This window comes from Elephantulus edwardii, unplaced genomic scaffold, assembly GCF_000299155.1.
Source record: "Elephantulus edwardii isolate Elephantulus edwardi_28Jun2011 unplaced genomic scaffold, EleEdw1.0 scaffold00085, whole genome shotgun sequence".
Taxonomy (NCBI): domain Eukaryota; kingdom Metazoa; phylum Chordata; class Mammalia; order Macroscelidea; family Macroscelididae; genus Elephantulus; species Elephantulus edwardii.
The window spans coordinates 12,618,117-12,629,714 of record NW_006399835.1 but is presented as its reverse complement, the minus strand read 5'-3'; the positions used below and the strand labels follow the sequence as shown (position 1 = coordinate 12,629,714).

The following is an 11,598-nucleotide window of genomic DNA, read 5'->3' as shown; positions in this document are numbered from 1 at the left end:
AGTTTCTTTTTACAGTAGTTCATTTCTGTAACCTAAGTCTCATTGTGAATCCTGGGAGCAAAGGAAGAAATACTTAGCAGATACTTGTCAAAAATGGGTGCTGATAGAAGCAATGAAAAGAGAGAAAGTATAGAATAAGTTGAACTTGGTAGATGCAAGTGATAATACTTTTAATGAGATGTATAAATCAAAAGCATATAAAAAAATACCTGTAGGACTGAAAATAAAGCAATATGCTAAAAAAGCATGAGGATTTATAGAATTTAAGATGTTATTTATAGGATCTTTGTATGGAAAATATTTTATGGCATTGGTTCACAGGAAGTATCTTAGGGGGAAATAAAAAAGAAAATAGGACATGGCCCAGGGACATGTAGGCCAGAGAAAATAGCATCTCAGTTTTAAATATCTGCCACTTTCTAAAACTGTGATTGTATCTCTTCATCTCTCTACAGCTTCTTTTCTCATGAACAAATTATTTTTTTTATTTTGCCCAATTTATACAGTCATTAGGAAAAATTACCAAGATATTCTGTGTAGAAGTGTATGATAAACTAGAAAATATTCCACAAATACTCATTGCTGCCAGAACCATATAGAATGGGCAACAATTGCATCTTACGCTGTTAGTAATTCTCAAAGGACAGTTAGACCCTGGGTTGAGGAGTTGTTTTGAATACTTACGTCTGATGTTCTCTCACAAAAGCAGCAAACTCTGGATCTTCAGCATACAGTTCCAAAATTCTCATTCTTTCTTGAATCTCCTTTTTTAAGAAAGAAGAGGAGGAAAACTATACATTTTCATGAGGATACAACGTCAACATCTTTTTTTCAAGGATTTCTAATTTTCATAAGCAATTACATTTTCTGGGTCATCCAAAAGGTATTTCATTTCCAAGAAGCAAAAAGTTTGGATATTACACATGCTGTTTTTAAGAACTCAAAAGAATTCTTTTTAGAACCTCTCAAGGAAGGAGGGAGGAACAAAGAGACCAATAACAGAGGGAGAGAGATAAATTCCTTAACGTTAAATGGAAAAGAGACCACTGGGTGGGGGATTAAGGTACAGATCTGTATCATATGCATCCACATAGACAGGGTGACAGGAAATTCAAAAACCACTCATTAAATACTTTCCATCCTTTCTTTCAGCCCTTATAAACACCGATTCCAATGAGCACACATCCATTCACACATAACAGAAGAGCAGCAAAAACAAGCAAAAGAGCCAAGTTGCCTACCTCTCCAGAAAGCTCACTGTTCTCATACGTTTCTCTGATTTTTTCTCTGCTCTGATCATTAATCAATTCTGCACTAGCTGGGTTATAGAAAGGACGCTGAAGATAGGGTCCCCCGTATTGCTCACTTGCATCCATGTGGCTTCCATACACGGGGTCGTACTTCATAGCATTCTCAATGGATGAGATGCTGTCAGGCTGCCTGTTAGAGCCACAAAAAGGAAAGGCATGGTTAAGTCATGCTCTTCTTCCAATGATTTGGAAGAGTGTGTAACTGGGATAAAAGATCTGTGTGGAAAGAGAAAAAGAAAAAAGAGAGGCAAACCATATACAAATCAGGAAGATTACAGCAGAAAATACTCCAGTCAACAGCAAATGTTCTTTATCAAATGTTTTCATTATTATTTCTTTAACTAGACAGCACATTTCCTGGAGAAATATTTCACGTCTCATTCATCTTTATTTGCCCCACAATACTTGTTGCGGTCACTTTTTAGGAACTGAGTCCATTCAATTTATATTGATCATATAAACAATAACTTGAAATCCTGCTGATGCTACAACATCCTCAAAATTGCCTCTGAGCTCAAGACCATTGTTGCAGTCACTCCCATGTGTCAATCCCTCTCATTGAAAGTCTTCCTCTCTTCCACTGACCCTCTACTTTTCTAAGCAAGTTGATCTTTTTTAGGGATAGTCTTTTCTGATAAAACGCCCAAATTAGGTGGCATGAAATCTCACCGCCTTATGCTTTCTTTAAGAAGCACTCCAGCTGCACTCTGTAAGACAAACTTATTTGTTCTTCAGGCAGTTCATGGAAAATTCAGCATTCTTCACCAACACTCAAATTCAAAAGCATAAATTCTCTTTTGTTCTTCCTTATTCACTGACTTTCACATGTATCAGAAGCTGCTTGGACCAGTTTCACCTTAAGTCTTTAAGGTGATATCCTTGATCTTTAGAACAGTTTCTTTAAAGCAGATTTACTCAATGCAAAAAATAAAAATAAAAATCTCTTGATTTCTTAGCTTATGCTTCTATGGTTGTTGATTGTGAACCCAAGTAAAATGGAATGGTTGGCAACCTCAGTCTTTTCTCCATCATGATTGTTCCAGTGGTGAGAATTTTTCTTTTCTTAGTGTTAAGTCGTAATTCATATTAAAGGGTATAGTCTGTTTTTCTTCAATAAGTACTTCAAATCTCCTTCACTTTCCTCAAGCAAGGTTTTGCCATCCTCAGGTTGTTGATGAGTCTTCCTCCAATCCTGATACTTCATGTAGTCCAACTTCTCGAAGTATTTGCTTAGCATACATATTGAATACGTATGGTGAAAGGATACAACCCTGACCCATACACACCTTTCCTGGCTTTAAACCACCCTATCATTGTTTCTTAGTTTAGATACAGGTTCTGCATAAGCACGATGAAGTGTTCAGGAATTCTCATTCTTCTCAATGTTATCTATAACTTACTATGATTCATACAGTCAAATGTCTTTGAATGATAGTCATATTAACTGATATTTCCATGCTCATGAACATTATTCTCTCACTGACAGCATTGTATTTTAGAATAAATCTTGAAGTGTTCTCTTTGACAATGAATGTGATGAATTCTTCTTCAATCTACCAATGCTTGCATAATAGACCATATGATGGCGTAATTCAAAAATGGTATCAGTTTATTTCTGCGCACTAATGCCAAGGTTATCAACATTTATAAGTTCTAGTTCATTTCTTACAATTCCATTTGTTTTAGATATATATTTTATACATTCCAATTATTAATGAGTGTTTGTAGCTGTTTGTCCTTAGATTGTATCATCAGAAAATGAAGATCCTTCATTGGGTGAAAGCTTTACTTCATCATCTTCATTAAGAAAGATGCTACTTTGAGGAGGCATCTCTTCCTGTTTGTGCTTTGAGTTCCTGCCAACCTAAAGAGGCTCATCTCCAAGCACTATCTCAGATAATACTTGTTATTTAACAGTTATCAAGGGTTCATAATTTCAGAAGTGAAGGGCCATTCCTGCATGTTAATGCGGAAACTCCATTGAAACTTGTGTGTAACCCTTTTGATATTTGAAATACTGGTGACATAGCTTCTAGCATCACAGGAACACTCAAACCACCAACGTATATCACACTGACAGATAAGTGGTAACACCCAACTGTCAATATATGTTAGTTTGGAAACAATGAATGAATGGAAATTCAAAGTCTCTGTAAATTTAATTAAAAGTAATAATAATAAAAAAGGGGGAAAACAGATAGTGTTTTGTAAAACAAATACTGTTTTTACACTCCCAAAATTTACAAATAAAAAAATAGTGTGCACCACAAATTGTGGTTCATTCACACAATGGAATACTTTGCAGCATTCAGGAGCAATGATTTGGAAAAATATTGTATAACCTGGGAGAAGCTAGAGAGCATTATGTTGAGTGAACGAACTCATTCTCACAAGGACAAATATATCATAAGACCATTATTGTAAAAAAATAGTAGGATAACTAGTAAGATGTGGATAAAAGTCCAAAGAGGGAATTGGAGGAAGAAGAGGTGGGGCCGGGAGGGAGGAATCAGAGTTTGGTAGATGAAGGGAGGTGGTTAAGGAATTAGGAAAGATTTAGTGGGGACCTGAAAATATGAGGTAATAGTGGGCATAAGTGAATGGTAATTAATTTTATGAAATACAATGTATGGAAATAGTCATATGAAACATAATATGAATAAAGGAATATGTGAAATACAATGGACATGAATGAAACACAATGTATACAAATTCGTATCCAAACTAATATGTAATTTTTAAAAACTAGTGTGTAATCATACATAGAATCTAAAAGAAATATCAGTATAGGAAATATGTTGTTCTTAGGTGCCACTGAGTCATAGACTCATAGTGACCCCATGAATGAAAGTCCTGAACATGCATAACTTTCTTCGTTTCTCTAAGTTCACAGAGTGCCTAGAAGCATGCTATTTCTGAAGTAAGTGGATGCCACCCCTACTTCATCAATTAAATTCCATTCCGCTCTACAAATAAGTTGTTTATGAGTCTTGGACTGTTCTAGATCTGATGGTTATAAAGATAAACTTATTGTAATACCTGCCTAATGCAAAGTCTTACTCAGTGTAATATATAGGAGAAATACCTATTTCTGAGAGAGTGACACTTCCCTCAGTGTAAATCTGTGTGGAATCAGACTGCTACATCTTTCTCCCACTGAGCAGCTGGTCACTTCAAACACACAACTTCAGCGGACCTTGAGGTTCATGCACGCCTCCTTGCCTTTGCCTACTTATATACAATCAACTAAAAAAGTGTCTTATACTAAACACCAACAAAACTCCATTTGGCTCCCCAGTCTTAACTACATTAAAAAGTCTAAGACTCTCCCTCCCCAAAAGTAATTCCTCTCTCACCAGACTCCTTGGCACCTTGTTCATCTGTTGTTTTTTGTAGGTGCTGTCTAGTTGGCGCATGGCTCTGACTTACAATGTTCCCGTGCAGAACAATATGAAGTGCTGCCTATGCCATCCTCACAGTCTTTGCTGTGTTTACGTCCAATGCTGCAGTCAAGGTATCAGTGATCTGTCTCACTGAGGGTTTCCTCTCTTTCACTGACTCTCTGCTTTTGTAAACATGATGCCTTTCTATAGTGAATGACTTTTCCTAATAACATGCTCAAAGGATGTGAGACCTTACCCATACTGCTACTTGCTTTGTTCTTGTTGTTGTTGTGTATCATCGAGTCAGAACCAACTCACAGCTGATGTCTGGTGTGTTTTCAGAGGCCATTAAGAAGAAATTTCACATTCTTCTCCCACAGACAGGTGGTGGATTTGAACCAAGTGCCCATGGGATTGCAGCACAGCTTCTTGCCACTAGGCTACCAGAGGTCCATTTTTATATAGAGAAAGCAATGTTGTTGTTGTTGTTGTTGTTGTTGTTATGTGCCATCGTGTCGCTTGCGACTCATAGCGACCCTATGTACAACAGCTCTAAACTCTGCTCTGTCCTGTGCCAATCTCATTGTCTCCACACACTCATTCCAATTGCCCCAGTCACTGAATCAATCCACCTCCCAGAGGGCCTTTCCCTCCTGCGCCTGCCCTCCACCCTCCCAAGCATGATGTCCTTCTCCAAGGACTGGTCTCTCCTTACAACATGACCAAAGTATGTCAGACAGAGTTTCAGAATCCTTGCATCCAAGAAGCAGCCCGATTTAACCCTCTCTAGGATGAATCTGCTTGTTTTCTTAGCAGTTCATGGTACCCTCAGCACTCTTCTCCAACACCAAAGCTCAAAAGCATCAATTCTCCTTCTGTCCTCCCTGGTCATTGTCCAGCTCTCTGATGCCTAACAAGTGATTGCAAAGACCATGGCCTCTATCAGATGCACCTTAGTCTCCAGAGAGATACCATTGCTCTCAGTACTTTGGAGAGGTCCCTAATAGCAGACTTTCCCATGGCAATGCACCTTTTAATTTCCTGCCTGCTGGTGCCAAGAATGTTGATTGTAGTAAGTAATAAATTAAGAAAACAAAAGAGTTCTTTTCTTTTTTATACCTGGAAGCCATCTCTCTTTCTCTTCTAGCATATTGATTTTGGAGCGTCTTGACAAGGAAGAAGATGACAATAGAAGAGATGAGGAGCAGTCCAATTACAGAGGTGACAATGATGCTAATGACCAAGGTCTCCGAAACAAACTCCTCACAGTGCTCCCCTCGATACCACCAGTTCTGACCCACTCGGCATCTGTAACAAGCAATAATCAGATCCAAAATCTGAATTACTTGGCCCAAAGTAACAATTAACAGCAGACTCTTCAACAGGAATAAAGAAAGGTAAAGAAGCGAATGCTGACCACATGAGGCTTCATTAAAGAACTGAGTATATGCCAGGTGATTGCACAGTTTAAAACTATGCATAATGCCTGTCACAAACTCAGCAGGTCCTCATAACAGACACTAAGTGATTGAATAGATGTTATTTCATGTTCAGTCTCATTTTTTATAGTTTATTTTCTGATTGTTATTTAGGAGATATATATATATATTCAAAAATTTCTTCAATTTAATGATATTGATTACATAGTTCCATGCCACATTTGTTAGATGCTCCCTAGTGGGGACTGATTCACAACTGACTGACTCTCCTGCAGATTTTCTGAGGCTATAAATTACATGGAAGGAGACTGCCCACCTTCTTCCTAAGAAAGCAGCTGGTGGATACAAATCACATCTTTCTATAGGAGATCAAAATGACAAATACTCAAAAGATTAAATAGGAAATTTAGGAGATAGAGAATTATGTTTATGAGGAAGGAACAACTCAGAAAAAGAAGGTGAAAATGCTTGTACAATTCAGATAGATCTTAGGGAGCTCTGGTAGCTTAGTGGTGTGAAATTGTCCTGTCAACACACAGGTATGCAATTCAGATCGACCAGCTACACTGGGGTAGAAAGATGGACAGTCTTCTTCCTGTGCAATTTACTGCCTCCAGTTTGGAGGCTCATGTGTAAAGTAGTTATTTAAAACTCGTGTTTTAATTGAAAGTTGGGTGTAAGCTGTTTGGTTGGTTTTTATTTCATTCACAATCATGTGTGAGCTGATTGGTCACTGGATTTAACTAAAATCAGCTGTGGTCTAGAAGCCTCTTGTTAAAGTCAATCAGGACCTGGTGGGCAGGCCTTTGTATTTTAAAAGTCAGTTGGGCCTGAGGGATGCAGAACCCAACCCCCCTCAGGCCTGGTGTTAATTGTGAACCTTCTTCTAAGTGGCACAGCACTGATCTGTCAGTATGCTGTACTGAGGTAACTTGAAGTTGCTTTGAAACTGAACCCTCTGCCACACTGGTGTGGCAAATGCCATAATGGTTACTCATGGTGGACAGTGTCTGATGGAGCTCCCAGATTAAGATGGGTTTGAAAGCAGGATTGGCACCCACTTCCTAAACAACATGCCTTTGGAAACTCTATGAACATTAGAAAAATGATGATATTTATAGAACAGGGTTCAGGTCTTTTGTTCATAGGGTCAGTATGAGTAGTATTCAACTCGATGACACTTAACAACAAAGACCTATTGAAAAGTCAGCAATAGGTTAGTATTGACTTGATGGTACACAGCAACAGATAGCTCTTACAACAGTTCAATGGTCAAGACAATCTTTACTAGTTAAACTATTGTTTCGAGACTGCTTAAGTGAATGTTTATGGTTTAAGGTTTAGAGATTATTTCAAGGCAATAGTTTCAGGGATTCTCTCAGCCTTAAATAGCTCCAGGAAATCTGGATTCCATAAGAATCTGCAGTACCGTTCTTCTATAAAATTTTTTTATTACAATATTCAGTAATGATAGAAGGGTACAAAATGGGTTAGGTTTTTGTTTTTTTCTGATCTGACAGCAAATGGGGCATTACAGTAGTTTGTAGAGATCATTTATTTCATATTTCATTTCCTCTTTCTATGCCTGACTCTCTTTCTCCTATTGCACCAAGTGAATAGAGTCCAATCTTACCTTGGACAACTGCTTGAGAAATTTTAAAACATCAAGCACTGTACAAAAAACTAAGATTCAACCTCTTTATCAGTAATGAAAACAGACCCATTGAAGGAAAGGGATTGGCCTGAGATAACACAATTAACACGGAAACTAGAACCGATGGGTCTAGAACCTATGTGTCCAGATTTCTAATGCCTTTTCACCAAATCCCAGAAATCTTTCAAACTTTGAGACTATAGAATTATTTGAAAAGTTTTATCTTCCTAGAGAGGAAGGAAATCCCTTCTGTAATTGACAATGTTAATGACACTAGAGAATAGTAGATTTTCCCCTTAATCTTTTAGCCGCTCCTGCTTCCAGAAAGGGCACATAGCTCTTGCCAAATATAACCTCCATAATAAATATTGCTGTATTTTATCCTAAAGTCTTTGGTATGTTCCCATTTACTTTAAAAGATGTTTTTTATTTTTAAAAAATCTCAAATTATGACATACCTACAAATGGCCCCCTGTCCAGGTATAATGTCACACTTTCCATCGTTCAAGCAGAAGTCAGGCTGCAGGTCACACAGACTCTGACATGGCAGTTCTTCTACACTGAGGTACCCAGGGAAGCAGCTGCACTTTGCTTCTCCACTCCAGGGGTTGACGAGACACTCAGAAAATTCATTGCAGGCCTGAAACTTGCAAGGGTTGGCTTGATCCCCTAAAGCCTCAAACAAAACAAAGATTGGTGCAAGGAAAAGCAAAGTACAGAAATTGATCCACGTGAAGCCCATGCACTTACTAAGAAGCTTCTTCTAAAGTGCCCTAAGACATCCCCGCAAACACCACAAAAATAAAATTTTTCCTTATCTTTGATTGAAGGTTGATACTTCCAACTTTCTCGGAGCCAAACCATAAAATTAGAGCCAAAAGCACAAAATGCCATCACTCGAAACTTCAACCTCCGTGCCATATTATTGTAAACCTAAATGTGACAATGCACGTATACTGTCAATTTCTACAATTTTAACCTACTCTAGTGTACCTCGCCTCTGCAAATAGTGCTACAGAAATGGAGAGGGGGAAGAAATGAACTTGGAGAAGGGGAAGAAAGGAGGAGGGAGGAAAATGTATGAAAATGAAAATCCAACTTTTCTGCAAACTTTCATTAAAATTTAAAAAATTTATTCTTAAATAAATAAAGAAAAAGACATGGAGAGGAAGTGTCCAAAGACCATCTCTAAGGAGCCTCAGAGGTGAATGTAACACATTTAGAGTAGTTTAAGAAAAGTGATGATGTTCGTGGAAGCCAATATCAGAAAAATAAATCAGTTTGTGCCTTCCCGGCAATCTTCAATAATATATTGACTTAAGTAACTTTATTTTTAATTGATAGGATTATGGAGAATCTTATGAAAATTATTATAGCAACTAGCCAGAAATGAGTTAAAACAGTGGGCACGTGTCTTCCTTACTACCATGGTTCAACCACGGATTGTTCATTGACAAATGTCAGTCTGTGAATGGCTAATGGGCAAATGATGGCAGAGGTACCGAAAACTGAGAAAACAGGACAAAATTACCCATATGCTTCTGCACAAAGAAGCATAAAATTTAGTGAGCAGAATAAAGGAAGGGGAAAACACACTGTCCCTCCGTTTCCAGAGTCATTAACAGTGCTTGGGAAACAATGATCTCTTTGCTGTTCTAGAAATTGAAGATAAATTTGCACAAGCCTTGGGGCTTGGAAGATTTCTACAGCTAATCTTCCTTGGCTCTGCATGAGAATGGAGGAGTCATTGCCAAGATGGTCACATATAAGAATCTACAAGCGTGCTGACAGACAGACAACTTCTACTAGGTGACTGCATATCTGGATTCCACGGTATAGTTCCCAAGTATTCACAGCTTCAGTCTAGGACTCAATTAGAGAGTTTATAAGCAGAAAACAATCCCAAACTGGGCTAGTGGTGAGGAATGAGAATAAGAGGGAAAGATTATATTGCACCATTCTCATTGCTGATTGAAATTCAGGAGTTCCTAAGACTCCACTTGTGAAAACAAGTTATGCAAGAGACAAGTCAATGTTATCTCTAGCCAATCTTGAAATAAAGACAATATTTTAATTTTAGGAGTTTTAACTAGAATATATGTGTACTAGGAAAATTTCATTTAGAAAATAACAACATTTTGTGACCGTTCTTTGGGTGTCCATAAGCAGGTGCAAGGAAGAAAATAGAGTCTAAAAGAAAAATAAAACTTGCAACTCCCTTTTGCTTTCAAGTCCAAGAAACAGACTAAGTCTAATATTTTAATATTATAAATAAAAGATGGGTTTCCAGCTCTTTTTAGTCCTTTGTACTGGTAAAAGGAGAATAGCCTACAATTGGTGGCCCTAAGTAGAGAGTGTTCCATGATGACTTTACAGGAAAAAGGAAGTAAAACTGGAGCTTAGTTTGAGCTAGTAGACAGAGCTCTAAATTGCAGTATCAATTACACTCTTACTTTTCACAGGTTATTTAAAAGAATAGTTGATAGTTTCAGGGAAATGAATGGAAAGGAAATGTGAAGAATTCTAGATTAATAGTAAAGCTGGCTAAATTCTAGAGAAAATGTTGGCCAGTTAGATATGCCTTTGAAAAAAAAAAAAGATGACCATCTTTTAAGATAGGAATTTTAGATGGTGATCCCTAGCAGAAATAGTTTAAGTTGTTTACTACATTTACACTCTCATTCATTGTCATCAAATTGGAACTGACTCATAGTTCATTGTGCTCATGAAAAACCTATACCTATGCCAAGAGGCTGTTGTGTGAACAGAGCAAGAGAAAGTCTGCAGCTAGGGACCTCTCCAAATTACTGAGGAGTAATGATGTCACTGGGAGGATTAAGGTGCATCTGATTCAGGCCATGGTCTTTCTGATCATTTGCAATGAATCTGAGAGCTGTACAAAGAATAAGGATGATAGAAGAAAAATTAATGCCTTTGAGCTGTGGTGTTGGAGAAGAGCACAGAACATATCATGGATGGCCAAGAAAACAAACAAATATGTTTTGGAAAGGATGCAGCCAGAGTGCTCTCTAGAGACAAAGACAATGAGGTTTCACCTCACATACTTCAGGCATATTGCTAGGGGAGGCTATTTTTTATAGAAAGACATGGTACTTGGAAAGGTCAGCAAAGGAGAGGAAGACCCTCAACCAGGTGGGTTGACCTGGAGACTGCCCCAATGGGATCTAATATATCAGGAAATGTGAAGGTGTGAGAGGATATGACAGGGTTCAGATCTGTTGTTCATAAGGTCACTATGGGTTGTACTTGACAGCACATAACAACAAAAACAAATCACATGGAAGATTATCTATTTTTCTCCCTCAGAGCAGCTAGTGGATTTGAATCACCTAGCTTTGGGTTGACAGTGCAACTTCCTACTTACTAGGCCACAAACTTCCTCCAGTTACCCTCATATCATCAGTAAATATATGATGAATCAAATGTATTGTATTAGAAGTGCTTTCAGAAAATCAAAATCAGACGGCCAAGTTTGGATAACATAAAGAACAACCGCAAGGGTCAAGAGACAACTGAAATTAAAAATTCCGCAGAAGGAACTCAGAGCTGGAAGTGATTAAGAGAAATATTAGCTCCCTGAGAATCCCTAGAGTTAGGGGGAAAGGATTCACATGCAGCAGGCTAGTCTATTTGAATATTAAAGAAGCACGTGGTTGACTGACAGGCAGCTAACTTGAAATAGCATGCAAAAGTGAAGTAAATCCATTGATTTACTGCATTTTCTCTAAAAGAAGTGAATTAGCTACTACAAATATGTTATCAATAGTAATTGATTGTATTTGTAAGAGCTT

At 37.8% G+C, this 11,598-nt stretch overlaps 1 protein-coding gene across 1 annotated transcript in view; it reads right to left on the bottom strand.

Annotated features, from left to right (window-relative positions):
• Positions 1-315: 315 nt before the first annotated feature.
• Positions 316-11,598, bottom strand: part of IMPG2 (interphotoreceptor matrix proteoglycan 2) — a 96,026-nt gene continuing 84,743 nt past the window's right edge. Inside the window, exons 15-19 of the mRNA XM_006890038.1 lie at positions 8,245-8,455; positions 5,821-6,001; positions 1,242-1,460; positions 685-764; positions 316-328 (exon numbers count right to left, since the gene is read on the bottom strand). Coding sequence (XP_006890100.1) covers positions 316-328; positions 685-764; positions 1,242-1,460; positions 5,821-6,001; positions 8,245-8,455 — 704 coding nt within the window. The remainder of the gene's footprint in view (positions 329-684; positions 765-1,241; positions 1,461-5,820; positions 6,002-8,244; positions 8,456-11,598) is intronic.